Consider the following 25253-nt stretch of genomic DNA (forward strand, 5'->3'; position numbering starts at 1 on the left):
CTCTCATCCAGCCCTCATGTAATCCCCCGTTTCTCATTACCCAATCTTCTCTGCTGTTCTCTGCATCTCCTCTTGAGCTTCGGCAGTCCCTGACAAGGCCCGGTCGTCTTCCAGACAGCCACATTCCCCCCACATTGAAAATCTCCCTCTTCCTATTCTCCTGACACAATATGATTAATCATTCCATTAACTGATCCACTGTCAATGGATTGCTGAGGGCCTATAATACAACCTCAACCGTCCCCCAGGGAGACACCCAATCTCCAGACCATCTTCCAAAGCTCTCAAGCAAACTCTCCTCATCTTGGTTCACTCCAGGCCTAAAACAGCTGTCATCCAATGTGGGTTTGGCCATCCACTAAATCTGCCCATGGGTGAAGAGATTGAATGAAAGAATGTAACTTGTTCATAAATATCCTGAAGTGCTGTTTAAATTGAAAGTCAATGTTTTATCTTATTTTCTAAAATCAATAGTCAAACTTTAATTGTGGTGAACACATTTTAAGTAGACAAACAGTGATTTTGTTTTTGCATAAAACAGAAAAAAATGTGAAGGTCAGAGGCACAAAGAAATACCGCGAGTAACTACTTCTCTGCTGGTTTTACATTTGATATTTATTGAAACAAAGTAGAACATTGAGCCAATTTGTAAAAAGTAACAAAATATCAGCTATAACACAAAGTTTAACAAACCACAAATTCATGAAGAAGCTTATAAATATACATAGCTGGATTGCTAGAAAGAGTTTGTCTATTGAGAATCATCACAGGGATAGTGAGCAGTTAACTGAGTGGTTTTGGAAAAATTTGTGGCAATGATAAAAATCAGGACATCTGTGAAATATGTGTGTGTGTGTGCGTGTGTGTGTGTGTGTAAAACAGTAAAGCTGAACATGGGTGAGGAAAAAATGTTTCAAAACAATAAGGTGCTTTTCCCTTTACAAAAGAAAAAAAAAATAATAAAATAAAAATAAAAAAATAAAAAAAATCAGTGAAGAGCCGCATTAGTGAGAACAAAATGTTGAAAAGGTGACACTAAAACCTGGGGAATGTAGGAGCACATGCCGATCTCTGACGAAGATGCTCTTCTGTTATAAGCTTCAAGGAGGATCTGGTTTAAGAAAATAAATACAGTTTACTGATTGGTTGGATAGACATACTATATACACAGAGCATGGAATATTTCACCACTGCAACCACAACATTGCCCATATATATTCAAACCATGTTAAGTATTGTAGAATAATGTTAATGGATAATCTGAATTAATATGGAAAAGAATGTAGGCTATAATATTGATATATTTGCTGATGCACTGTTAAAAAAAAAACAAACAAAAAAAAAACAACCAACAACAAAAAAAAAAACAAAAAACAAAACAGCTGAACAGACATGTACAGACAGGTTTAAGCCTCTGTATCAAAGTGCATAACGGTGGAGGGCACCTGGGGAACACTAAGGCTTCTGGGACAGCTTAACATACGGCCCAATCCCCAAAACAGCCCCCTTATTGTCGCCACTGTAGTCCAAGGACTTGAACGATCCAACAGTGTTCCTGACTCTACATGCGATGAGAGAGGGAAGGGGGGGGGGGCAAGCAGACTTTTGGGGCAGATGTGAAGGGTGGTTTGGGACGGGGCCCGTGAGGAACACATCCACACACTCACACTTACAGGCATTCTCCTCTCAGCACAGTCAGTCTCAAACAACAAATCAGGACCGCTTTACTACGTCACAAAATATCAAACTCTACTTATGTTAGGAAATGGGAAGCACAGTCCAATTTTGCAATTTGTGTGAATCGTTTGACATGGAGGAGGACGCTGTTTTTTTTTTTTTTTTTTTGTGGAAAAAAAATAATAATTAAAAAAAAAAAAAAAAAAATGGTGCAGGTAATGGGGTGGGGGGCGTTTCCAGCCATTTTTTTAGGCACTTGAAAGGGTTAAAAATCGGCTGGTGATGACATGGCCAAAATAAAACAATCTTAAAATAAATATTTCATGATACTCTCAGTTTCTGAAGACATAGGATTTTTTTTTTTGTTGAAAAAAGTCAGTCTTTCTGCAATGGCATAACTGTTTAACTCTATAAATATAATTTATATAGTTTCTTTCTTCCATTCTCTCACTGTGTTCAACGCCTTTGCTCCTCTGCTCAAGAATACATACGGATGTATGCCCATCATCTGCAAGCAAACAAACACAGGCAGGACTCCTCCTCTCACTTGCAGACGAATTGGTCTACAATTTTGGTGCAGCGCTTGCACTTGACATAGCAGCACCAGTGGAACTTGCAGTGGCAGCGCTCCACTATCTGGGCCTTGTACTGGTCGTAACCGCGGCCGCAGCACATCAGCTCGCACCCATCCATGCCCTCTGAGGTCTTGTTGCAAAGGCGCCCCACCGTGCCCAGGGAGCCCGTGCTTTGGTTCTTTAGGCAGTAGTCTGGACTGGACTCAATGTACACCAGGTCGTGGCTTGTGGGGGCGTTGAACTTGCTGTGCATTTGCACCAGCTTTCCACGCGTGTTGAGCTTCATGGCGGCAGCGCTGTCATACTTTTCCTTCAGCGCATCACCCACCTTGCGGAAGTCAGCCAGCTGCAGCCAGCATGTCTTAAGGCTGCAAGAGCCTGATACTCCGTGGCATTTGCAGGACACATGGGCAAGGTCCGACACCGTCTAGGAGTGTAGAGGGGAGAAGAAATGGATTAATAACGCAATTGCTGTGCTTTATATTTCCAATTTGCCCTGGCTGCACAAGTATTTGAACAATAACACTCTTTATGATCTCATAAAGCATCATTTCGTCATAAAGGACCGAATGATCCTGACCATGGTGCTCATAATAAAATGTTGTCCATGAAATTTGTCCAACTTGAAAGAAAACAGCCTGGTAACAGATATCTGGTATTACGTTTCCTGTGAGGTAGTTTCAAGATGTTTGGAAAGGAAAAGAAATCCCCGAAGAGCCTCCAATGACTCCATCTCCACACAGATCAAAGCCACAGGCAGGAGGAGCAGACGGTGTTACACAGATGATCAGCACAGACCTGGACTGTCTCACTTCCAAACTTGACTTGGTCTTTCTGCCATTGGTTGGTCTCACACTAGGGCTCTGCTTTATTCTTATCTGATGACACAAAGACCCTTTTTTAGACTTAATTTTCACATGCAATCCCAGACTCTTACCCTCCGTCCAGCCTCATTGTTGTGGAGATTCATCAACAACCGTGCGTTCTCATACGAAGACTTGGGGTAGCTCTTCTCCCTCTCACGTGCATCCACAAACTCTTTCGAAAACCTGTACCCGTAGTTGAGGTTGTCTCCACATCCGCCCCACAGCCAGTCTCGTGGAAGATCTTTAGGGCGAGCTGCACGGCTGCAACCACAGCTGGAGAGCTCCCCCTCTCTGCAGGCACGGCTCACCGCGTTCACCACCCCTGCTGCGCTGATGGCATAAGTGAATGCCGTCTCTCGACTGCCTGCAGACAGACAGGACACACACACACAAAAAAATCATCACACATGACAAGGTGGTGAGGATAAATGAGGGGAAAAAAAAAAAAAAAAGTAGAAGTAGTAGAAGAATCCATCTCCTGCTCTCGGTTTTGTAGTTGAGACATTTGCAGTTTGTTTTTTTTTTTTTTGTTGCACATTTTATTTATTTATTTATTTATTTTTAATACTGACTGTCACTTTACTCTGAAAATCTGTGTTATGAGATGTGATGCCATATGACAGCATTCACCCTACATTTAAGATTACAGATTACTTCAGCCAAGGGCTTTAGGCTCATCACCAACATTTCAAACAGTAAAACTGGGTTTGCTGTTGTTGGGCTTCAGCCAGAGAGAGGACAGCGCCCTCCAGTGACAGGGATCCTTCTTAACAAGCAGCCATCACTTCACCCAAATTCAAAATGACAAGGATACTTTTACTTTATTTGACATGACTGGGAGTTTCTGGAGCCACTGCTCATTAACTCCAACTGTTTCTACCCTCAACATTTCCTCTATGTAGACGAGAGGTTGGAGAATTCAAAAGGAACCTTAAAAAAAAAAAAAAAAAACATGAGCATAAAAATACACATAAGCAGATTTTTCTGCCACCAAATGCTCTATCCATTATTACCACCACTTTACCAAGCCACAGTCTACACGAGAAAACCAAGATGAAGAGATAAGCAGCAAAAGCAGAAACAGAAAACTTTACAATGAGGCTGCGTGTTAATGCTGAGGACAAGGGCTGCTACAAAATAAAAATGCACAGCTTGTATACCTGTTGACCTGAACCTTTAGACTGTGTGCTTTAATGGCAATAGCAGATGGACAGAAAACGGCAGATGAAGGAGGGGAAAGAAAAGATGTCTGAAGAGATAAGTAAAGAAAAAGACATGGCGGGAAGGGGGGGAAAGCAAAATGGAAAAGGAGACATGTGCATGCACTTAATATCACAAGAGGCAGAAAGAGACAATGATAAAGAAGAGAAAAGATCAAGGAAGAAACCTCTTGGAAAGTCTGAAAGAAGTCCAGGTGGGAAACTCAGGCAAACGGCGATCAGAGAGAAAAGCAGGTGGGGGTGTTATTTATTAGTCTAGAACAACTTTTAAACCAGCCTGAGGATATTGGCCTAATAGTGGACCTGCAGACATTGTCTCCCACACTGCAGCCTCCCCTCTCCTGTACCCCGCCTTGTACTTAGCCAAGCCAGGCAGGGGAGAAGGCCTGAACCCAACCACACCAGCACCCCCTCCGGAGCTCGGCTTTAAATCACCAGCCATCCTGAGCCAGCAGACAGACAGACGTACAGTACAAGGGAGGACATGTTTACTTGGCCCTGAGTGGTCTTAGATAGAAGAAATGATGAGGAGGGAGAGGGAGGAAGAAGAGGAATTGGAGAACAGCTGCTGATGAGACTTGTATAAAGACTGATCTGTGGGGAGGGAGTAGGCAGCGCCAAAGACACAGACAGACAGAATCCCCAAGACTAATGTAAAAACACAGAACCATTCACATTCAGGTCAACTGTGTGTAGTAAGCGTTATTCACAACGGTACATTAAAATGGTTGCTTCACCTACAACCAAAGAAATATTTGCCATTGCTCAACTTTCGATACAGTTTCAGTTCCAAGCGCTTGAGATATCCTTCTGAGATTTCTGCAACTGGAGTGTTACAGAAACTTGTTTTACATTTGCAAACACACTCCTGCAAGTAGTGCCCTGGTAACCTGGAATTAGCCACAGTCCTTGCTGCAGTCACTGCTGTCTACCTAAAAAGAAATCGGCACCACAAGAACTGTTGACAGCATGTTTGGTGGATTACCCAATGGGAACATTACTTCTGGAAAGACAAACCGCTGTTCAGTGCATTAAACGTTATTTTTAAAGCTGGGAGCAACACAAATGAAATTCCATTCACCATTTATTCCATTAATTGCACCAAGTTGGTGGGAGGAATTTTTAGGTATGGATCTCATAATGAGTGTCATAATGAGTGAAAAAGCCTAACTGTTTGGATTGAATCCTGTTTGGATTCAACACCAACAAGCCTTTTTAAAGACTTCAGGCGAGTGTGTACTACATAATAAATTGAAAAATATCAGTTCTCCAAGTGTTGACAGGTCAAAACTACAAAAGGGGATCTTTTCAGATTTTTGCCAATATACGCTCAAAAGCTGCTGCTATGACCCCAATATCATGCAGATTTATTGTAATTCAGATGGAGCGTTACAATCAAAAAATGCTAAACCACCTTAACGTCAGTCCCTAAGGTGAAGGCAAGCATCCAAAGAACACTAAAACAAAGCATGTTAAATGGCAGCACCCATGAGAGGGAACTGCTGTGAAGACTGAACTGTAAATCCTTAGAATTTTCCATGAGAGCTGATGACTCTGTATGAACATACACATTTCCACACCGTGTAATCTCTGAAGAAGTGATAAAGTGGCACGTACACTCACGATTACTTAATACAGGGCAGCTACAGTCCAGCATGCTTGTGTGTCTCCCATTCATCAGGGAAAAGCCGATGCACTGCCTCCCTCCTGCTCCATGTCGGGAGCTGGGTTAGCAGGCCAAAGCCACATGTGATTTATCCGGCCACCTCACCCACCAACTATTCCCCCCGTACAGCTGCTGAGAATCAGCAGCCCCATACATTCGTGCACACCCTTTTACAAACAGACACAAAAAAGGGTCAGAGAGTAGACGAATGAAGAAAGGTGGACACTTAAGGACATTAGTGAATACGAACAGAAAAAGCACGTTGGAATTTATGAGCTGTGTATCTACATTAAATCTCTTGTGTTTTATTTACATTTCAAAAGAATGTACACCATTATCTTTGCTTCATTACCTATTTGCATGACCCGTCCAAAAACAGAAGAGTTGTCCACTGTGCTGCAGTTCCAGCGCCGGTGTCTGAACTGGTACTGGCACTCTCTGATGCCTGTCTTGGCACCTTCACCGATGTACTGCATGTGGTCCTGGTAGAGCTGGCACAGCTTCTTCTGGCCCTGTGACAGCCCCACCAGCTGGCTGCACAGAGGCTGGGCACCTATGATGTAGGCCTCCGGGATCAGCAAAGGATTCATGGCCAGAGACCTGGATGAGCGGGACATACAATGCAGTTGTTTTGTCGCTATGGATGCAGGTTTTCAGGCTGAATTCAAAATCAAAATCTGATTTCACTTGATTAGGTGAAACTGTGTTAATCACTGAAATACACACTCTAGGCGTTTACTGACGTCTTTTAGGGCTGAATGCACAGAATTAAAAAGTAACTAGGAGGAGTGCAATTCAGAAAATTTCAGTAACAGTTAAAAAAAAAAAAAAAAAAAAAAAAAGATGGATGAAGCAAAAGCCAAACTTTTATCCTTTACGTTTTGGTACATTCCTGGACGTTGTTTTTTTTTTTTTTTTTAAAGCGAAAATTGTTTCATTTGAACCGTTTTCCGTGGAGACCTCAGGAGACCTCAACAAAGATTTATCTTGTGACCCTACATTGTGCGCCCTTGTCACAGTTTTGGGTCAGAAACCACATTTTCGGAGGGTAATATTTAGCTGACCTAGCAAACACTGTAAATTCTCTGAAGAAAAAAAAAAAAAAAAAAAAAAAACATAAATTTTGACTTTTTCGCTGAACTGGTCGTCATAACTCATGTTTCCTCAAACCAACTCAAAGCACTCAGCAGACAGCGCTTAGCTATGACTGCTGCAAGACCGTTTGGTGGTGAAATCGAATAATTTCATTAACTGCCGCATTTGGCTTGGTTTGAGAAGAACACAGGGAAATAAAAATGAATTGCAGGGGAAAGAGATAGGGAAATGGAGAACGAGAGAGCGAGAAAAACTAGCATGAGCATCTGGTTCCAGGCCACAGGACAATTAGAGCAGCCCATCCCAGAGCCCCAAGAGAGAGACAATTAGCCCTGAGTGTAACCTGATCGACTGGGGAAAGTCAGCAGCAAGGGACCAGCAGACTGAAAAAACACACGCACACACCATATACACAGACATAAGCACACTGAATTATTTAAAAAAAAAAAAAAATCAACATGCACACTGTTGGTGCGTATGGTCTCACACACACACTTCGCTCTGACATACTAAATCATTCACACCTGTGTGTCCTCTCAAAGAGGAAGCCGAAACACACACAGTTTGTGCTCCAAACTGGCTCTGTGGTAATGAGTGTTCAGCCGGGCCTGTAAATGAAATCTTTATTTGAACTTTAATGTAGTCGCCTACTGAGCAAAGCCAATTAAAATATGTTTATCTGTATAAATCTTCCACAGATTAAAAGTTCAAATAGTTGTTTTCATATTATTGGCCAAATCAACCGTATGATGTCATGTATTGCTTTGATCTGCTCATTTAAAGTAAATACATTTGTGGCTTTTGAGTTCTTCTACAAGCACTCAAGTGGGGATAGGCAATAATGCACACGTGCACAACTTGATAAAATGTAGGATGTGAAGGGTTTCTATGGCGACTGTTAAATGGCATTTTCGCAATCAAGTACTCTGTTTGTTTAAGTGCAGCATGCTGAAATTGAGACTCTTCTAAAAAGGCAGGCGGACACAAACACGTGCACTCACACACTGTGTTCATGTTTGCATATATTTGGACGCCAACTCATAAACCACAGCATTCTATGTTTTCTATATTATTCATAATTTTGGTTTGGCAAAATGTAAAGAAAGAGAATAAGGGAGAAAAAAGGTCTTTCCGTAAAGCTAGTGTGCCACGGTCAGCATGTTGCTTTACTTCATATGTGGTGCAACTGAAGTCGAGGAGGATTACTTATCAAATACACGCACACGCAAGCCTGAAATGGACTCTGAACTTGAGTAAAAGATAAACACTCATAACAATTTTTTCCAAAATCAAAAATCCATCTTTTGCACAGCTTTGTATGCATTGCTACTTCGCTTACGTGTGTGTTTCACGTGAGATGGAAAAGAGAAAATACATTTTGAATGCTGACAATCTCCACTTGCCATATGTAGTAAACACACACACAAAAACACTGTGCACAAATTATAATGTACGTATGAGAAAATGAATGCATACCACCAAGAGTTGGCCTCCACCACCACCTGCATGAGGAGTGTGAGGAGTGTGAGGGCAAAGACACACTGTCTGGAGTCCAACAAACTGCCAAAGGGCCAGCAAACTGGCCGGCGCACGCAGCCCAACCCCAGGTTCATACTGCCACTGATCTGAGGGAGGACAGACAGAGAACAGGATGCATGTCAGTCAGTCTGTCTGTGTGAATGCTGGTCTCATTAACACAGTTTATTGTGCAGAACATAGAAAAAGACAGAGACAGATATATGTGATGTTGAAATGTATCATGGGAATGCAGGAAAAATTCTTTCAAGCACATGCCTGCATATCAAACTCCCCCTTCTTTTACATAAAAATGGCACTGTAGTTGTGTGTGTGTGTGTGTGTGTGAGATGAGTGTCCTGAGGCCATCAGTGCCTGCAGAGCAGTCATTTGGCAGCAGGTCTGAGTGTGAATCACATAAGACTGACAGACGTACAGCCGGAGAAGAAACAATGACCATGAAACCTCAACTACACATTTTCCTAGCTGTTCACTTTACAAACAGAGAAAACACACAAAATCTAGAGGCCTAGTCAGATTGTGTGTGTGTGTGTGTGTGTGTGTATATATACACCTCATTTTAATGTATATTTCAGGCTTCACATTTACTGTTGAAATAAGCCAAACTAAATCCTTTCAAACAAAAATAATGATTACATTTTAATGACATGCTTCACTTAAACAAAAGCAATTAGAGCTCCAATATGAGAAGTTGAAATAAAATCCTTTACTTTTTTTATATTCCAGAGAAGACTGTAATGACTCCTGCAGACAAGATTTAATTTTAGCAAATTAATTTTTACAAATAAGATTAGTATTTGGGGCTTTAAATTGCTCTGAAAAAGTTTCAGACGATTTTTTTCATTATAACTAATTTAAAATGTATTAATTGAATTTATATAGAAACACATCATATGGAAATTACGAATAATGTGCCCCCCCCCCCAAAAGAAAAAAATATTTTAAAATAGAACTATGGCGCGTTTGGGAATTAAATATGCCATTTGAGGAAAAAAAGTTATGCCAGCGGATAACTATATTCAAATGATTTTTAATAGATTAATTGAACATCTGTGAGGGGCCACGTCGGCGGAGGATGGTGCAGGATGGTTTCACTCTGCAGCCGAACGAAAACTAAAGAGGAATTCAAAAAAAAAAAAAGGGGGGGGGGGGGGGGGCGTCCAATTCCGTTCAAACGGCTGCACAGCTCTGGTATAGTTTGGCTGCCGTACAAGCAGAAAATGAGTTAAAATAATTAGCCCTAAATTTGCGAGTTCAGCCGGTGTGCCAGCCGTGTGTGAATTTTGGGTCTGAGAGCAGCTCTAATTTGTCATGCTGCGTTATTTTCCAGGGTCGAGTCGTAGAGACCTGGGCCTGCCTAATACTCATTAAAGGCAAGGCCAAGTTCACCATCACTCACCCACAGCACGTACGCACGCACACGCACAAACATGTGCTTTCACTTTGTGTCCAACCTCAGCACCAGCCGATGAAGTTATATGTTCTTAGTTCATCCACATAAAATGGGAGGGCGAATTTCAAAAGTGTTAATTCGCATTGCCAGGGAGCGGACTGGAAAGCGTGTTTTAATTCACAGTTAATTCCACTCTACATTTAAATATTATTTTTTGCGCCAAACTTGGCACCAACTCCGTGTTTCCTAAAGACACGCATTCCGATCTGAAGCGTAACGCCGGTACAGGTGCGCGCAGCTGCCGTGCGTCCCCACTGAGGCTCACTGAGGGTCTGAACCTCCAAATACGGTTTGTCTTTTTTTTTTTTTTGTGGATGGAGCTACTGAATTCATCGCATACAAGGGTGCTAACTTAAACACACACTCCGCTTTGCTTTCATTCGGTATCCCCAACTCAAACTGCGTAAATCCTGCGCTCCGTGACCCCTGCAAACGATCTGACCCGAGAGAAGCATTCACAGGACCGAACCGGATGACTGATGGCCAGCCGGCAGATTTCTGTCGGTGAAAGTGGCATCAAATTGAACAAATTACAGGAAGGCAACATTTAGAGAACCGTTGTGAAAATGATAAAACACCAGTCTGCTACAGAGAAACATTTAGGAGACTGTTTCATGGAAATAGCTGAACTCTGAGGTTAACACTGGACGTCAGGGGGAAATATTCAGTCTCCCGCTTCTGCAAAAATAAGTGTCTTGTGTCATTTACCCTTTTAATCAGATTTGAGAATATAAAATATGTTTAAACAATCTCACTAGAACGTTTAAATGCAAAAGTGGGATGCCAGCAGCAAAATGGTATGATTATATGAAGCAAATACCAGAAACATTATTTCTGATGGTGAAGCGATAGAACATTGCCTACATTTTCCTTTGGAATATATATATACATATTCATATAGTGTGTGTGTGTGTGTGTGTGTGTGTGTGTGTGTGTGTTTGTTGACAATGAATTTTACGTTTTTGACGGTTTTGATGTACAAGTGCTGGGCAAAAAAGAGCAAGATGCAACTAATATATTCGGAAATTAACAAAGGAATTTGAATATGATGAGCAATTTGGGAGGAGGAGAGGGAAGGAGGGAATTGTCTGCTTTTAATAAACTGATGAGTCTCTCAGCCCATCTGTCCTGATGTTTAGAAAAAACCAGGAGAGGGAGCCAGGTACAAGGATTTGAAGAGAGCACAAAGGACATGGCCTTGGCTTAAAACAGGTCCCGTTAACAATGGAGACAACAGATCAGGCCAATTCGTAAAAAATAAAAACCCCAACAAAACCAGGGTTTGGTGTTTTTACTTTATATCAAATAAGCTGCAGTTTGGCGATGCTGAACTCATTCATTTCCCTCTCTGCGCACTGACATGTGGGTCACAGTGAATGTACGGGGGGGGCATGCTTCAATCATTATATCTGTCAAGAACTTTTATGCAAGTCCAAGAACCAGAATTAGTCCAAGAAAAGGGCCCAGATAAAAATTTGAATAAAAAACACACGTATGGGGGGAAAAAAACTCTCCAGTGCTCTCAAGTTGAAGTGCGCCTGCTTCGACCTTTAGATACTCACCAGGACCACAGCGCGTTAGAAGGTGAAGGCTAATCCACTTTCTGCAGGAGGCACCAAATCAATAATCCCAGTCCGGGCCAGGTGGATTTAAGATTTCCTTTTCCGATGAGAGGTGAAGACAGGTCTGGCCTGCTTTATCCGGATCTGCTGGAAAGTGCTTGGTTGTGGTGAGGAAAGTGAATCTGCAGCTCAGAGTTCTTCAGGTTTTGGTGTCTTTTTTTTTTTTTTTGGTGAACACGGACGCCCAAGAATCAGTGAATGCGCTCCGTGCGCCAAGCAGCGTGGAGGGCTGGTGGGAGGCAGAGGGATTCATAAAAATGTCCAAGGACAGTGTGAGGAAACGGGTCAACTCCTTTCACGAGTCAGTGTGCAACTTTGCGGTCACTATTAGCACATAAAAACCACAAAGGCAAACCCGAAAGTCCAGCTGGCGGAAACGTCTCACCGTACTCTGTCGGATTCTCTTCTAATTGAAAGCGGCCTAACTTTTATAGTCCCTGTCCGAGTGAAGACTGCTCCGGATTAGAGGTGAAACTGTACAACACAAAAAAAAACCCCACACAAAGTGTGATCGACAACATTAAATCCAGCCGCTCGCACGCGCTCAGGTCATAGCGCGTTTTTGTTTGTTTGTTTTGTTTTGTTTTGTTTTTTACCTGCGGAAGGATCCACACGGCGACCCTCGCCACAAACGACTTGTCAATTTACCTTCCATTCTGTGCCAAAAAAAAAGAAAAGGAAAAAGAGGGACACACTTTGAGAATTCCTCAGTTTCCGTTAAAAAGAAAAAGTCATCACATGCAAAAACAATAAAGTCTTCCGCCACTCACAAAAAAAAAAAGAAAAAAAAAAGCAACAATTAATGGGCTCCAGACAGTACGCTCCAAGAGACTTTCCGCGCCGACTTTCTCCAAACAGTGCGGCTTGGCGAGTGCGTGCGGTGCCGGGGGAGGAAAACAGCGGCGGCTTCAGCTGAGGCTCCAAGTCTGTCTTCTTCCCACACCGTATTTGTGTGTCTGTGTGTGCTGAAGTGCAGAAAAGTATCGCTAAACTATCCCTCCCGCCCTCTCTCTCTCTCTCTCTCTCTCTCTCTCGCTCGCTCTCGCTCACTCACCTGCTTCAGTCGCCTCCTCTCTCAGACTAACGCATTGCAGCGTGGATGCGCGGCGCAAAAAGCCTTCCGATGGCGCATGCGCTTCACATTCTCCCTTCTAATTCCTTTTTCTTCTGCCAGTCACCAACTTTGAAGGAGCGAGGAATTTGAGTGTTAGGTAAAAATGATGTGTGTGTGTGTGTCAGAGAGAGAGAAGGGCGGAACAGGCTGTAACAAAACAAGCGTCTCTATTACCTAAAATAAACTTATAAAGCACCCGAGGCTATTACCCCATCCATGCCAGAGCAAAGTTAGGATTTTCACTGGCAGCAGATCGAGTTACCACTCAAGCAAAAATCAAGACAAGCAGGTCCAATATCGTGTGCTTATTCAGGCTGCTCTCATCACCCGGAGGCCTGCGAGCATTACGGTCGTTTACGGTAATTATTATTTTAAGGTACATTATCTCCAAACACACTGCGGGGATCCCGTCGCCGCACAGTTCGATATTCTCCGGTGAACCGGCCGGTGAGTGTCGGAGGGAAAAGTGTCTCATAGTTTCGCGCGTGTCCCCTTTTTCGCCCCGTGCGCGTACAGTGAAGGCACTGAAGGGTTGAAAGCGGTTTTATTTTCAGCTGCGCCGCGGCAGAATTTCATTTGTATCGGGGAAATGCAGATAGAATAACAGTGAGCCAAAGAGCTAAAAGCGGTCTGAAAAACGAATGGAAGGGGACAGTTACCTCAGTCACCTGGATATCTGGCTGCATGCCCGCATCCGGACCGGCCTCAGGTGATGCAGAGAGGAAAGAGAGATCCTGTTGTGGGACAATCGGTCTCACTGGTCTGATGCAGGATTTCAATTCCTGAGAAGTCCCTCAATTCTTCACTGTCAATATTTGATAAAAGATGCTGAATAATCTGCGTGTTTTTCCAGCAACGTAAAATGGATTTACTTTTCCAGTTACAACACAGCAGTTTCACACTTAAAACATGTGTTCATGTATAAAACACAACAGTAAACGAAATAGTTGTCCTAAACAAAAATAAAAACAGCGGCGTGTCCCAAAAAGCACAGCTTATTTATGGAACTCTTGGGGAATTAGTGACAGCTATTATTCTGTCTGGATGGATGCCACATTTTTGTGTGTTTCCCTGTCGGAGTCTAAACTTTTCCACGGTGCTGTGAGAGTACCTGCAGCTGGACCTCAGCCTTGGTGGGTGCTGGGAGCGGCTGCGACAGCATCAAAAAGAGACATGTATGTGAAAGCATGCTCTGCCACATTTCATGATCCCCTACTCGCTCCCTCATCATTCCTCAATACCCTGCCCCTCTCCCCTCCCCCTCGCCCTCCTCCTCCATCCTCCCACGTCCCCCTAGGAAGAAAACTGGGCAACATCTGGCTGAGTTTATGAGAGAGAGAGAGAGAGAGAGAATAGGAGAGAGGGAGAGAATTGGTAGACCATGAAAACTGGGAAGAATTCTTTCTCGGGCAGTGCAAGAGTCTATTGTTGTAGTTGCCATTAGTGGCGGTGAAACTTTAATCTTGTGAAAATACCCATTGTTGCACTCAGATTTACCAATAACACTGACAATGTCAGTGTTCACATTATTGTCTTTCTGATAAAACACATGTTGTAGTTCTTGTGAAAAGAACTTTTATTCAAACAGAGGCAAGATGACCATGGCAAAAAGCTGAGGAACAAGTCAAGGGTGAATACTGTTACCCCCCTAAACTTTCACAGTCATCACAATCATGAGAGCGGCACAAAACCACACACGCAGACACACATACTGTACAAAAACTGTACATTTTAGCTTAGGGCCAAAATGGAAACAGCTGTTAATCTGTTGAATTAGAACACAACAACGCTGTGTATTATTGTCACTTCAGAGCCACATCCAGTACAATGGAAAAAGGTAATGACACAGTGCTTTAAATATGCAAGTCACCTTGTTATGAACAGATTAGCCACTCAGATTCACAGGATCAATAAATAGACAGTTAAATAATACATCACTCATCGGCTTAACAAGTCACATGGAGCTGTTACAATTTTCCAAAAAAAAAAAAAAAAAAAAAAAAAAAAAAAGAGTGGCACTCGTAACTGTTTCGGATGTAGAAAAGCAAACAGAACATGATATTGGTTCATTAAACAAACGCACAGCAGGCTAAAAGAACCCAAGGAGAAATGTATAAACACACTGTTCGTACAGTAATCTGGCTGATTTCAGGTCAGCTCTGTTTACTTCGCTGTTAATTAAGGTCTTGATTTTTAGAGAAAGTGTAAGTTGATCCTTGAAACATGGAGGGTCGTGTGGGGGGCATCTTTTAGTCCAAATTTTTCTATTTTGTCATTGATCTCTCCACAGGAAGTGGTAGATAAGGGACAAACTGGCGACTAGGGTGGTTTACTGGGTAGCCCTTATGATTGGGATGCAGTGGGATGCATGTTTTAGCACACAGGGAGTTCTCCTTTGGCACAGTACATTGAGAAGGTCTCTTGTGGATTGTGGATTTTGAGGTCCATGTGGTGATATTTACAAAAAAAATCTGATATTTAGCTGCAGAAAACAAGCACATTCATGCCACCATAAACCAGTCCGCAATCATCACAGGTTTTCGGGTACCTCCACTGGCCCAGTTTAGCCTCACTGGTAATCCAAAGTGGTGATTGTCAGTTGATGTGAAGCCAGAGCTCTGTAGCACCACGGTACTGTTAAAGGAATCCAGCTCCCCGTCGATTGGAAACAGTGAGGGAAATCAAGGCAGCGGTCCACTTGCCAAAACCTTGAAGCTGCACACTGATGACTGACACTCTGCTGTGGGGACATCCACCTCCAGAGGACCATGGTGATCAGCGGGCCAATTTGCGTGTCAGTGAAAATTACATTAAGATTTTTGACTAACCTAACACTGAACTTGACCACAATACATTAAAAGTAGTGTGTTTTTCTGGTGGTCAGGATGATGGGAAGGTGTGGGCCAGCTGAGTGTGTATGCTTGCTGTTAAACCTCCCAAAACCTCTCAGCTCATGACTCTTCAAGTAGCTGTGGGGGAAGGAGAAAAAAAAAAAAAAAAACATTACAAGAAGTCAACCACAAAGAATGAGAAACAAATGCTAAAATTCACACGGGAATATGAAGATGCGTTATCTGCCCACAATCTTAATTTGTGTTAAATTTTCCCGGTCATCTCCTAAAAGGTTACATCACAGACTTACACTGCCTGTGTAATAGACGAAGAGAATGCAAGACGCCGTAGTAGTGTAGATATCTAGTTTTTCCTCAGCTGCGTCTTCACTATTTTCTTTCTCTGACTGTCTCCGAAGCTCCTTAAGAATTCTCAAATGTAGTTGGCAGCAGCCCAAACATCAAGTGCTCATTAAAAAAAAAAAAAAAAGAACTATTGGAATGTGTCTGTTATGTGGGCTGCACAGCAGTCAGCAAATACTCACTTCTTTCCTGAGGGTTAGGTGAAAAAAAAAAAGAAACAATGATGTATGTCTGGCACGCTGGGGGCGCCTCATTGGCTGAGCAAACAGCCCCCAAAATAACTACCAATGACTGAAGACGTTATCATCAGTCACTCAGAGAAGGGATGGTGAAAGAACCTGAATTCTACATATGTGACCTTGAAAAATTCTGTACAACAAAAGATCCGGCCTGACCGGAAAAATCTTATGCGACCAGCTTTTTATCTAGCATCTCAGGTTGGTGTTCGTTGTGTATAAAGAGAAATGTCAGATTGTGAGGAATGTGTCCAGTTCTGCAGGGCCGCTAACACTCTTCCTGTCTCACTCTGATTGGCTGCCTGGCAAAGAAGGACCATCCATTACATCCAGGAGTAAATAAACAGGCACAGCAATTAAAGTGCCATCATTTGTTATGCAACACAGGGCATGTCTGAGTGCGTGTACATGTAAGTCTGCATGACCAAATATGTGTCAGTGCATGCACATGCTTGTGTGTGTGTAAGACGCCATTCTCAAGTTTCTGTGCTGTCGTGTGCACTTAAATTAATGATTTGGGGGCCAGAGAATCAACAAATATGGCCCCCGGCTGGGCATAATGGAGAGCACGTCCTGCCTGTGGATGTGTTTGATGACCGCTCCTCTTTCTTCTCTGTCAACACCTCACTACTACCACACAACAGATGCATTCACTACACAAACTCACGTGTGACGCCTGTGTTCATGTTGCTAATGAGGAAACGCGTGTTGCTATGTGGTCTTGGATGTGTGTACGCTTATCAGCCCATGATTATTTTACATGTCAGCATGTTGTGACAGAGTGTTAAAATCATAAGGAATTTTATGTTCCCGGTTTGAAGTGCTGCATTTGTGGTCATGATTATGCTCAATTTACAAACATGTGACAAAGCAAAGCATATTATAGCAGTCAGGAAAACCAGAACCAAGCTCTGGATAATTTAGTGAACACAAATGGCTCTGACAGGCTGCTTAAAGCTCTTTCAGCCCAAAGGTCATTGTCCACAATTTTCTGCATCACCAGCTACTAAATCCAGCAAAAAAAAAAAAAAAAAAAAGCAGGCACATATACACTGCAGCTCACCATGAGATAGTCTTGGTTTCTAAGAGTAAACTGCAGCTGGCTGAGGTACCACTTGTCTTTTGAGTAAAGGAGGAAAAAAAAAAACAACAAAAAACTGAAAACAGTGGAATGTGACCAACAACAACTGCAATTAGACCAGCTGCTCTGACCATTTGTCTCCAGGTAATTTAGCCGTTTCAATTATTTTTCAAACTTAGTTACATAAACTAAGACCTGCAAAGGATTCTCGAGGCAGGGACGCACACATGGACATTTGACACAGTGTTAATCGTTTGGCTGTACGAGGACTGCATTGGTAGGAATATAATATACTGCACTGTAATATCTAAACCCTGACCGGAGTCTTCACGGGAATGACTACTGATAAAACAGAAATGTTAACACTTGACCCTCACTCCAACACATCAGACGCATCCCTTCCATTATATCACTGAGCCACTTCACATAAAGTAGTTTCAGTAAGAGGGGAGAAAGCATATTTGCTAATGGCTTTGTTCCCATGGGTATGTAGCTTTTTTTTTTTTTTAGCTCACGCCTGCTTATCTTCTTTTTTTGAACAGAATTTGCTGCTACTGAGTATATTTCTTTAAATGGCAAAAACGAAAAAAAATCCCTCCACTATCATCTCTTTTCTTTTCTCTCTTCCCCTCCCTGTGAAACTCCCACTCCCCACTTAGACAGGGTTGTTACTTTCTCATATTAAAACTTCCTTAGCCTGACACAACAAAGTTATTTATTTATCAAAGTTTTCAACAGAAACAAACAACAAACAATACCTATGTTGTTGTTAGGCTAGACCAGTATTGTGTATTTATATATACAACATTCCTTGTTGAGGTCCCCATAAATGAATATGTAATCCAACTCTCTAAGGTGCTTATTTAGTCAATCTACCTGGAGTTGTTTCTCCAAGAGGAGAAACATAAACCAAGCCATTCAACAGTATGGATGGGCTGATTGTGGGGGTGAAAAACAGGGAGAGAGATAAGTAATGGCTAATGGTCGAGCCGAATTTGTCACCGTTGTTTTTCAATAGCTGCTCATAATTCTTTATGCTGAAATACCTTGTGAATGCAAGCCTAGTTTGTGACAGAAAATATCATGTTTCATAGAGGATGGTCCATTTAACCTCCGAGAAGAAGGTCAAGGGGAGAAGCAGTTTTGACAAAACGCCTCGCAATGAAAACAGAGACAAAACAAATCACCACTCTTATCATATGTCTGATTTATTGAATGCAGAGCCAATGGTGTAATGGTGACTCAACATGTGTGCAGTGGTGGTTAAAATATCACACATCTCCATTTGCAAGGAAGTAAATGTTATAAAAAGCACTTAAAATTTGGTTCAACTCCAACTCACTGATCTGAAGTCACACGTTCCCACGGACCAAAAACTCTGATTATATTAGATGGGTAAAAACATGTGGATGGCACACATTCCCATCCAATCATTCTGAAACCATAGCCTTTTAAAACTCTTAAAAAATATGTTCTACATCAAGCCATCCCAGGAAGAAAGACCATCTCCTCTGCAACAATTGCTTCAAGAGCTCACCCATTCTTCCCTACATTTCTCTCTTTTTTCCCCCTTCTTTCTTTTTTTCTGCCTGACTTTTACAACTTCCTCCTGGTTGGGGCTGCAGCTCTAACCCAAACAAAACTCCATTTTTTAGTTATTGGCCCTCATGGCATGTAATGGAGAATCAAGCTAATTATCCCTACAGCTGTTTTCACTTGCTTTTTATGTAAGCAATACCTGGCTGATCCAGAGAGCAACAGTGAGGCCCTTCTTAGCGCTCCAGGCCTCCAGGCTGGCTGGAATTAGAGAGCAAAATGCCAGGTTTTCCTCCCCCCTCTGCGCTACTACCCATGTGTACCCCTGCGCCCATCTCCCATCTCCCTGCTCACAAACCTGACCCAACCGAAACCCGCCCTGACACAAACCCCCCACACACCCAACGCTTCCCTTTCCACTCCCTCATACACCTCAGAAACTGCCCCTTTGATGTGTAACAAAGCTGCTCCTCAACAGCTAAGATGGATCTCTCTGACAAGCCCTGTTTTTCTCTCACTGATGGTCCCTGGCAATTAATGAAGGTGGTGAGTTAGGGTGTGGCTGTGATTAAATTGGAACCATCTTATACTGTCATAGGACTAGAAAGCGAGACAGTGAGTGCAAAGTAAGACAGAGGGTAAAGAGGGGGGGTTAAAAGTGAAAGAAAACAATCCCTCACAGGCTAATTACATAATTTCCTTCATCTGAGCAAACACATGCTGGGTGAAAGCAAGTGTGAGCAAGCCTCACAGATGCCAGGCCAAAAGGTACTGGAAAGACCTACGAACACAGTCTACAACTGCTTTCCTGTAATGGACCGCCTTACACCGCAGAGAAATCAAGTCAGATCTCAGAGGCAACATTATCTGGGCAGTTTGGAGGTTTTCAGGGATTCATATCATCTCAGCATAAAGTGACTCAGTGCAGATAAACAATTGCCGGTGTAATATTTCCCTCATAACAGTTCATTCCTCACTGCAGCCAGAAATCTGTTCAGTACAAACACCACTAGGTGGAGTTGACTGTTGATGAAAAAATATATCTCTTGTATCAATCTCATTAAACTCCCATGGAGAGGCAGCATGCATCTGTTAGTGAGCCAGGCACTGTGTACGCTTCAACATGTGCCATTTCCAAACTTTCCTCTTCTTCAAACGCTACTTCTACCAGCGTGCATGGACTCCTTGTGCCTTCTAAAAAATGTACATCTGGTTTAAAATTGACCAAGAGAGAAAGGGAGCGCAAACAGAATGAGACACTGCTAGCAATTTAAAAACTTCTATTATTTCAGCAAAATTATGGCCAAGTCTCTCCCAGCTACAGAAGAAAAAGAGCAAAAAGAGCAATCTCTCCCTGTAAATTTTCTCTCTCCCCCCCCCCCCCCCCCCCCCCCCTTTCTGTCTTTTTTGTCTCTAATCCTGTGAGGAATGATGGAGGACTCTCTGTGGAATGGTGGTGAGTTCCCTGAGTAGCCAAGCTGTGCCAATGCACAAATGATACGGGTGGAATCTGCAGCACCTACTCTTAATGTGAAGGCTGTTTTGACAGACAGAAACAGGCCTCCTTTCACACGCTCCACGTCTACGGATGTATGGTTGAATAAAAAGCAGTACGTGAGCATGAAAATTCACCCAGAAAAATACAAAGGCACTCATGAGAGTTAAAAAAAAAAAAAAAAAAAAAAGCGTTATTGGCAGAAGGTGTTCAAATATTCATCTACTTCACTTCAAAGCCCCAAGGTGAAACAGAAACTATGTTGTTAGAAGTATATAATAGTCACACAGGTCCAAAATACAGATTTGCGCAACTACAATAAAAGATGCATGGAATTCTATCTATCTGCTCCCAAATTCCTCACACGCCCCACCTCTCTCTTGATCTATCTCAGCGCTCAGTAGTTCCTCTCTGACTAATCTCACTCATTTATTTCTTTTAGCTTTTATTGTCTCATCATAGTATTTCTACTCCTTTCTTCTGGCTCTGTGCACTGTGAGAGTGGGAGTGATTATGTTACAGAGAGAGATGTTGAGAGCTCATCAGTGGGCCAGCTGCAAAGCCTTTCCTGTGAGTGCTGCGTGCACAACCCAGCATCCCACTATTTTCAAATTGAGGATAATGCGGGGACCCCGGTGAGCTTATGTCCCATAACAACACCTTGACCTGGAGCTAAACTTCTAAGTGGAGCAGAGGTGGCCCATAAAAAAAATCCAAGCTGAAGACTCCTGAACACGCCTGCATCCTGACACCAGCGCAGGCCCGACCAGACAGGGGAGACGAGTGAAACCCGAGCCCACATTAAAGCACCTCCATCAGGTAGGAGATCAGGGGAGGCCTCCATGCACTCAGTGTCTGCGGGGGTCCGGGCCTCTGAGAGTCTATCTCTCCTCCATCTGGAAAGAGAATCTGAGGGTAGTCTGATGGTCTGATAAGAGGCCATGTCGACTGACACGGTAACAGCCTCTCACCCCCATTTTGGAAAAACCAGAGTGGATGCAAAAGCTTGGCTGCTGTGCACTTTCATGCAGGTATGGGAGGTTTGGTTTGGATGCATGGTGGCATTCGCTTTGCTTTGAAGGGTTGAGCCAATACCCTGAAATGCATGGTGCATTCACAGAATCAAGAAGATAAAGAAAACTTCTCTATTCACTGTCAGTGAAACACAGAAATGCAAACGTGTTCATGTATATCAGACAGAGTCAAAACGACTTAATTGACATTAATGCCAGGGGAAATTCCCGAAGTGCTCCGAAATAGTTATTTCTTGACAGATAGATAAAAATAAATAAATGATACTGAAGCACAAGTAAGCGATAATTTAAAGTCAATATGCCTGTGAGTAAGAAACATATATATGTGTGTGTGTGTGTGTGTGTGTGCGCGTGCAGAGCACAGAGGGAGAAAGGGAGAAAGACTCATATTTGTGTTTTATGAGTGGAGGAAGGTTTGTGCAGAGGAGATACGGTGCCTGATGGAGACCTTGTCGCTGCAAGTTGTAAAAGAAGGCTTGAGAGCCAAACAACTTTCCTTCTTTGTAAAAACAACAATATTACGGACACAAGTTTTTAGTCACCAGTTTCTTCTATTCTGCCTTTCTGTCTTCCTTAGGCACATGATAGGCACATTTGCCTATCATAAAAAACACTACTGTGCTCATTTATGCAGTCACTCCTCCGTTTGCCATCGTGGTTGCTGTTAATGCTCCAGCCTCCTCATGATGTCTTCTCAAGATGAGACCAACTCCATTGACCCATCAGTCCTCACTCCTGACCCAAACTAACCCCCCCCCCCTCTCTGTCCACGGACTCACTGTTTCTCCATCTGTTCTTTATTGCTCATAGTCCATTTCCCTCTTTAAGCTGATTTGCCCTCCTACCACACCAGGCTGGATACACAGAAACATCTTTTTTTCCCTGCTTCGCATTACCATAGTAAGAAGCTGATCCCTTTAAGCAAAGACTGAACACGGAAATAACGGAATAAGCACAATTAAAACTGCACTTCACATTTCACAACAGACTTTGTTTTTGGACCTGACCCTTATATATAGGTCAACCAGGGAATAAAACCTGTGTGTGTGTGTGTGTGTGCGTTAGTGACATATAGACAATGAAGTTGCCACTTTGGATTATAAGATTATTTGGTTTGGTATGTTTTGGTCATCTCAGATCTATTTCAAATTACTTGTACCAGTTTGGACAATAAATGTGACGCTTCAGATCTCAATCTGCGCTCAAGAAAAAACAGACTCCCCTTTCCATAGGTGCATGTTGGGGGTGCGTGTGTGTGTGTTTGCAAATCAACCTGCATCTGTGTGTGTGTGTGTGTGGTGGAGACTTGTATAAACAAAATGTGATAATGTGTATTCAGTAGCTACAGGTATGTGATGTGGGCAAATTCAGGCAGAGATTTACACAGTCAGCTAAGATACATGTTTGGTCATCAAACATTAGAGCTTTGCCCATCCAATATTAACATTGTGTTCATTTATTTCTCCATCCCACGTGGAAGAGTGATGACTAATTTAGTTTAGTGGTCTTTTCTTTCTTTTGAAGAGTGTGTACATTATGAATGGGTACTGCCTGTTTTTACTTCTCTTCGCTAAACCAAATACTAAATGGGTTTAAGGAAGAGTGACAAGGTCAAGATTGATATCAAATGGAGTCAGTGTGTTTGTGCTGGCACAGCTGCAACGTGGTCTTTAATACTAGTTAAGTCCGGTCTCAGGAAGAACCAATCATGTTATTGACTGAGTCTGTCGGTGCTCCTGGGGTCAGTATAGCCCCAGGACAGGAGACACAGAGAATATACACTGGGGATAGGGAGGGAGGCTTTCACAATGCCTGGTGGTCTGCTAGTGATCTACCTCGGCATGACCTCTGTGTCAGTGTTTGAGGGCAAAGGGTGAGAAGGCATAAAAAAAATTAAATTAAATTAAAAAAAAAAAAAAAAATTGCCACAACGTTATGCTGCTCTCTCAGAGGTTCATGAAGAAATGGCGCATTTTCTGTTTCCTTGAACAAATGGGTATTTTGGTGTTCCTGTGTGTGCAGTGAATTCACCAGTCTGTGGGGTCTGACTGCCAGCAGGCATGTTCCAGAGCAGTGATAGGAGCGGTTAAGAAGGATAATCAGAGAAAGAAGTGAGGGCGAATGTTTTCTGGGGGAAATGCTCACTATTTCAGCCTCAGGCTAGAGAGGTAAGGTGTGTGGTGGGGCCATGGGGTGAGACAGAGCAACGGAGAGAAAGATGTGGTAACACAGACTATAGACAAACTTGACAGCAGAGAGAGACCAGAACCACATACATGTAAGTGAAAAACATTTGAGTCAGTTGTGATTTCTGAGAATTCTACAAACTATAAAAGGCCCGCCGGAGCTCTCCAAACCTAAAACGTGTACATTTTTCTCTCTGACTAAAACCACCATCACTCCTTGTGCAGCCATCTTGAACCCTTAACAACCTTTTTGGAGTGCTCTGTATGACAGTTTGGAAAGCTCTGCCAGTAAAACACAAAGGGAGATACCGTGGATCATAAATAAGCTTTGCGGAAAGCGACAGAAGTCTGGCTCTGTGCTCAGCTAGAGAGTAAATAATCCTCATTAGTTTTGACAAAGCTACTTATAGTTTGTGATATTTACTGTCGAAAGATACTGTGCCCATTAAACAAGCACTGATTGAGTCATGTACACTGACAGCCTACGGCTAATGGTTAAATTTAATTTTGATGTGGGATTAATGCGACAGGTCACGATGCGCATTCGAGGTTTAATTCTCTTTGTTACGAGGACAGAGCGGAGCTGGGGCTGCATTGTATGAAAACCTGTCCTCACTCCGTTTATGAAAGTATGTAATGTGGAATATTGATGTGCTGGCTAAGTTAGGGATCACTTTTCAACTCTGCTTCATTTAACTCAGAAAATGAAAACTTATGACATTCCGCTCCAAACATCTTATTGATATCAGAGCTGGAAAAATAGATGCTGACAATTTGCACTTTAATAACCTGAGAAAATGTGATTTAGTGAGACGTGCAAACACTTGAAGTAAATCGTAAAAATTCACAGTATGAAATATTGGGGTGGGTGTGTTGTTGGGGGTTTGTGTGTGAGTGTGGTTCATTTTGCCTGAGTGGCGCTGGGAATACTATCGGCTTAGGGCTGAAAGAATTTAGGCCTCCCAAGCAAGGTCATGTGCTGATGTTTAGTAGGAGCTTTCTCAGGTCAGACTGTGACTTTCAACCATCACTCACATTACCCCACATCTTTGAGCAGTTCGCTTTAACTGGCATACCCAACATCTCTCCTCAAGTTTACTGTAATGACAGCTGACAGCCATCTCAGTGCACTTACTTAGCTGAAGGAGAAGTAAACCAAAATAGTTCCAAGATATGAAATGGACATTGTATATTATATTTGCTATCATATGAGTTATGTAGGTAGTACGTTATTATAAGTTTTCTATATTTGGAGCAAATCCTTTGTTATAGGTTGATTCTGGCTTTTCATTATAAAGTCCCTTTACACACTAACAAAAGTTGAAATGTCATTTCTTAAAGTGACAAAAACCACATGATACTATTTTTTCGAGCAAAACTCACATGCGCTCTCGAACATACAAGTTTTGAATCCTTTTATTGTTCCTCCTGTTGATATAATTTCAAATGTGCTCTTCCTCATGAGATTCCAATAGCATTTATACGAGACACTATTCACATTCCTCATTTTGAGCAAAATCCATAATGACGTAAATCAAGTGGCTGTGTTAAGTTTCCTCGCTGAGCAAAACAAGAAAATCACATAAAAACAAACACACAAACTTGAAGGTAATCACTTGATTTGTCTACTTCAGACTGTAAAGCCTTATATTGACTTTAGCTGCTTT

At 42.5% G+C, this 25253-nt stretch overlaps 2 protein-coding genes across 3 annotated transcripts in view; both read right to left on the reverse strand.

Moving 5' to 3' along the window:
- Positions 1-577: 577 nt before the first annotated feature.
- On the reverse strand, positions 578-12772 carry wnt5a (wingless-type MMTV integration site family, member 5a). Of its 2 annotated transcripts, XM_029506348.1 has the most exons (6): positions 12307-12772; positions 11651-12184; positions 8576-8724; positions 6357-6604; positions 3190-3482; positions 578-2679 (listed from the first exon to the last, which is right to left on the reverse strand). In XM_029506348.1, the coding sequence occupies exons 3-6, from the start codon at positions 8710-8712 to the stop codon at positions 2221-2223; spliced, it is 1137 nt and encodes a 378-aa protein (XP_029362208.1). In that variant the 5' UTR covers positions 8713-8724; positions 11651-12184; positions 12307-12772; the 3' UTR covers positions 578-2220. The 2 variants fall into 2 exon arrangements, with proteins under 2 accessions (XP_029362208.1, XP_029362207.1); XM_029506347.1 differs by having other exon boundaries at positions 11651-12772.
- A 1946-nt stretch (positions 12773-14718) lies between these two features.
- LOC115045669 (ERC protein 2-like) overlaps positions 14719-25253 on the reverse strand; it is a 135482-nt gene continuing 124947 nt past the window's right edge. The window contains exon 21 of the mRNA XM_029505455.1: positions 14719-15793. The gene's annotated coding sequence lies outside the window, so the exon portion shown is untranslated. The remainder of the gene's footprint in view (positions 15794-25253) is intronic.

The sequence above is a fragment of the Echeneis naucrates genome, chromosome 7, assembly GCF_900963305.1.
Source record: "Echeneis naucrates chromosome 7, fEcheNa1.1, whole genome shotgun sequence".
NCBI classification, from domain to species: Eukaryota; Metazoa; Chordata; class Actinopteri; order Carangiformes; family Echeneidae; genus Echeneis; species Echeneis naucrates.